General features: G+C 41.7%; 1 protein-coding gene across 1 annotated transcript in view; it reads left to right on the top strand.

Moving 5' to 3' along the window:
- The first annotated feature begins 779 nt into the window (after positions 1-779).
- CCDC171 (coiled-coil domain containing 171) overlaps positions 780-4,638 on the top strand; it is a 37,263-nt gene continuing 33,404 nt past the window's right edge. Inside the window, exons 1-3 of the mRNA XM_018557495.1 lie at positions 780-835; positions 1,407-1,530; positions 3,389-3,563. Of these exons, the coding sequence (XP_018412997.1) occupies positions 780-835; positions 1,407-1,530; positions 3,389-3,563 (355 nt within the window). The remainder of the gene's footprint in view (positions 836-1,406; positions 1,531-3,388; positions 3,564-4,638) is intronic.

Genomic DNA, 4,638 nt, shown 5'->3' with positions numbered 1-4,638 from the left:
ATCACAAAATGTCTTGTGTACTTTGAAAAAAAAAAATACAAGGCATTTTGTAAATGGGCAGGTAGTGAGGAGGGATGAGGATGCGACCAGAGCACTTCACTGCTTGAATCGCATCCCTCACTCCCCGCAGTGCCTGAAAGCCGAGAGTTATGTGTAGGAGCCGGCATGCTGCAAGGTAAGATTTTTATACTGTGCAGCCGTCACATAACGTAAAGATTTTTAACACGGTGTGTAAATTTATCATTTTTTTTTCCCCAGAGTTTGGCTTTCAAGACAGAAGATTTTGATTCTTACAAATGCCCTTTTGTGACTGCTTCACTTTATCACTGTTATTCACAAAAGGGTGAAGAGTTTGGAGAAAGCAGGAGACGTGAACAATCTAGGATAAAATAGCTGAACTGGAAAGTGATCTGAATTGGAGAATTTTTCCAAATCAGCTATGTTGTCCTAGATTGTTCACTTCTCCTGCCTTCTCCAAACTCTTCACCCTTTTGTGACCAGTGCACTTTAAATGTCGGTGTTGATAAACAAACCCTGTCCTCTGTTTTCCACTGATAGAGCATTATAGTTCCGTTGCCTACAACCAGAACACACGGATCGCTGTACATGCTTTATTCACAGTTCAGCTTTATTATTTGTACTTCATTTACGGTACTTGTTTGTCTTTTGCAGTCTGTCATAACTCCACGCAGCCTGTCTTCATGGAGTGCAGTGCCTGAAAGAAAAGAGGCAATTTAAAATACCAGTCATTGTTTAGGCTAAAGAAGACGGTTACCGCTATGGAAAAGATGACGTTAAGTTCTCAAGGCCACATTACTGATCACGCAAGTAAAAGGTAAGATTGGGAGCCATTTTAATTGTTCAGACATTTATGAAAATTATATGCACACAGCATATTGGCTTTATTGTTTCATAAACATGCCATTGGGTTAACCTTTAAAGAAGAACTCTGGGGGAATATTTTATTAACCCTTGTAGTGGGGCTAACCTCGCACTGCAAGCGTTAAGTGCTTGGTTTTGTCTAGGTGCTAAAAAAAAAGAAGAAACAAAAGTATATACTCACCCTAACTGCTTCTCCAGCACTTTACCTGCTTCACTGTGCTTCTCTGATCACTAAAGCGTGTCTCCTCCTCTTCTGCACAGATAGAATGTTCCTCCGAGTTCTCACATCTATATAGTTATATAGTAAAAAATAAAACCCCCAGTGGTGATTAAATACCACCAAAAGAAAGCTCTATCTTCCCCAAAAAATGGTATAAAATTTGTTTCAGTACAGCGTTGCATGACGGAATAAATGTCAAAGTACCGCAGGGCTGAGCACTGAAAAATGGCCTGGCCAGGAAGGGGGTTTAACACCCCGGTCAGCAAGTGGTTAATAAACTCCTTTTTAAAAAAATGTATTTCAGGTCAAAATCATTTAAGCGTGAAAAGCAGAAATTCTCTGATTTGGATGAAATTGGGGAACTCCGTTTGCAGCTTAACAAGTCAAAACATGATAATATAGTTCTGATGTCAAAACATAACGAAGAGGTGAGTTATTTCTCATAGACTTCTATTTGTTATTGAAACTCCAGCCAAATCTGTCAGATTTTTATTGCTTTTTGGGTCCCCATTGGTAAGATTCCTCCTCACTATTGGCCCCGATAACAACTGTTAACGGGAAGGAGAGTGTGCGTTGTCACTGGAACATGAGAAATCTTCCAATAGAGACACCTGTTCTAGTGTCGGCCATCAAAATTTCCCTCACTTTCAAGAGTTTTCTACTCGCTTCCTGTTGTTACTCTGGCACAGGAATCAAAGAGAGATTTCCCCAACAGGGACATAGACAGACAATAATACCGCAAGATATTCTAAAGCTGGCCATACTCCTATAGATTATCTGCAGATTTTCTATGGTCAGATGGAAAAAGTGCAAGAGATTCCTCCATCTACGCTAAACTGTGTGGATGGAGGAATCTCCCTTTGGGCCAAGCTTCAGTATCTTGGTAGTCGGCCAGCGTGGCCGACTAGCAAGATACTGAAGCTTGGCCCAAAGGGAGATTCCTCCATACCACAAAAGATATTCTAAAGCTGGCCATACTCCTATAGATTATCTGCAGATTTTCTAGGGTCAGATGGAAAAAGTGCAAGAGATTCCTCCATCTACGCTAAACTGTGTGGATGAAGGAATCTCCCACTGGGCCAAGCTTCAGTATCTTGCTAGTCGGCCACGCTGGCTCTCAAAATAGCTCAACCATCTAATTGGATGTAGGCATTGTTCAGGTATTTTGAGAGCCAGCGGGGTCGACTTGCAAGATATTGAAGCTTGGCCCAGTGGGAGATTCCTTCATCCACACAGTTTAGCGTAGATGGAGGAATCTCTTGCACTTTTTCCATCTGGCCATAGAAAATCTGCAGATAATCTATAGGTGTATGGCCAGCTTAACCCTTTCTAGCTCTACTCAAAGCTAAAAACATGGGTTGGTTTATAACAAAATGAATACGACCAAATACTGAGGTGGCCAATATCTGATGATTATGATTTCTCCCCGGATTCATTCACAAACAGCAGTTTTATTGCAGTGGCGTAAATCTGTCACACTTTCACATAATCCAACAGAGCAACAGACGCAAAGCGCTATGACACGTTTATTATATGAAATGTGACGTCCTGATGGGTCTGTCCAATTTCTACGTCAGATTAGCAAACTGCAGCACGTCATCAGATGCAAGGGCTGCTACTTTATTGATAAATATCCCTCATTATATCCTGGTTACCGAATGTGTTTGGTTCACTATTTATTTGATGTCTTTACATGGCAGTGTGGCTTTTAAACTAAAATGCTGAAGCAGTTTAATAAGCTTCTTGTATAGACCAGCTGCAGAGTGTGTTGAAGAATTTTGTTTAAAAAAATTCATTATTTTAACTTAACCTAAAACTATATTTGCACAGGGTGACAATGCTAAGCTGATTTCACGGCAGAACAGACTGTATTGTCACCCTGCAGAAGAATGTCCAGTGTTGAAGTGTAGCCACCACAAGAACCATATAGGCTTCAACTCACTCCCTCTGACCCAGTTGAGCCCCCTTAGGTCCAAGGCCCACACTGTACATGGGGCCTGCACTTATTCAGAATTAAGCCTTGTCCCCAGGCAGGTATACAGCTTAGGATCTAAAGGATCTGCACAGGAACTAAAACAAGTTTGCAGGCACCAAAATGTTCCTTCATTTCAATGCTGTTCTTGGCTTAGAAGTCTTTTCGGCCATGTCAGCTTTACTTAATATTTGTATGCATTGCATTTAAAGAAAGACTTAGCACCTGTGATGTATTGGTTTAATTTGAACAGAACTGCATGATAGCAGTTTTGTATTAGCTGATTGTTTTATATTTCTTTCATTACTTTGCAGTTGCTGGCTTGTGAGAACCATGTTACCAGACTTCGTTGCGAGGTTGAGAAAGGAGACGCAGTTCGTCAAAGTCTGGAATATGATTTGGCAGTGGCGAGAAAAGAATGCAGTATGGAAAGGATGGCTCTGGAAGAGGAGAAAGCCAAGGCCATCCGAGTACAAGAACATTTTAAAGGTAAAATTGTCCTAAAACGATCATTCCACATGGAGTCCATTTAATTGGCATTTATAATTCAATACATTTTTATTGGTTTTTGGTTTCCATAACAATCAAGTGTAACAGACGTATACAAACGTAAGGTATGACATAGGGCTACACTCTATGATATTTCCTTACAGTTCATGTAGTGAACAAATCTCCGAATGATAACGCCATGCAGCAGCAATCGGTAGGCTGGAGTTGCAGACCGTGAATCTAGTGCAACTATGTAACGTCGTGTATATTCAAACTAGGATAAGGAAAAAACCTCCACCACCCCAACTAGGGAAAGGGGCGAGGATGGCCAGGGAAAGATGAGAGCAGGATTAGGATGGAAGAAGGACAGGGAAAGAAAGTGGAAGAGAGAGTGAGGTAAAGTAGAGCTGGTCCTTAACTGGTGATTGCCTGCTCCCCGAATTTAAAGTGCCAGTAGGCGATCATCAAAGGAGTGTGTCTGTAGATATTGGATCCATGGGTTCCAAATCTGTTCAAAGCATGAGACCTTGTCAATCAACCGTGCCGAGAGACGTTTCGTTGCCATGTATAATGTTGATTCAGTTTTGCCCCACATACCTGTGATCAGGCTGCCACTTCTGCAGAAGGATTTTAAACTGTATTTTCTTTCGGTTGGGCCTGATAAATGTTTGTGCTCTGAATCTCTTTGATTTGACATTCCCCTTTTATGTGTTGAATGTGAATGTGCTGCCTGTGTATAACAGGGAATGGTTAGATCCTCTTTCACTTTTATTAATGGCTGTCTTTATCCTTTTGAGGAATATTTCCCCTGTTAGGAGAGGAAGTGATGGGAAATCTCTTTTACAGGGACAAAGACAAAAGCAAAAACACATTTCTATCACAGCAAGGAAGGGTTAGATTTGATTTTTTTTTTTAAATGTTTTTGTTGGTACCTGTGCTTTTGTGTCCCAGTGACGCCCACAGGGCCGGCGCTACCATATAGGCAGGTCAAGCATCTGCCTGAGGGCGCCGCTGTGGGGGGCGGAAAGATGCGACTGGGAGGGGGGCCTCTTTAAGACGGTCCCGGCCGCGGCAG

Source organism: Nanorana parkeri, unplaced genomic scaffold (assembly GCF_000935625.1).
Source record: "Nanorana parkeri isolate BGI_ZX_2015 unplaced genomic scaffold, ASM93562v1 scaffold287, whole genome shotgun sequence".
Lineage (NCBI taxonomy): Eukaryota > Metazoa > Chordata > Amphibia > Anura > Dicroglossidae > Nanorana > Nanorana parkeri.
The sequence above is the reverse complement of the archived record's forward strand: the minus strand, read 5'-3'. Positions and strand labels throughout refer to the sequence as shown.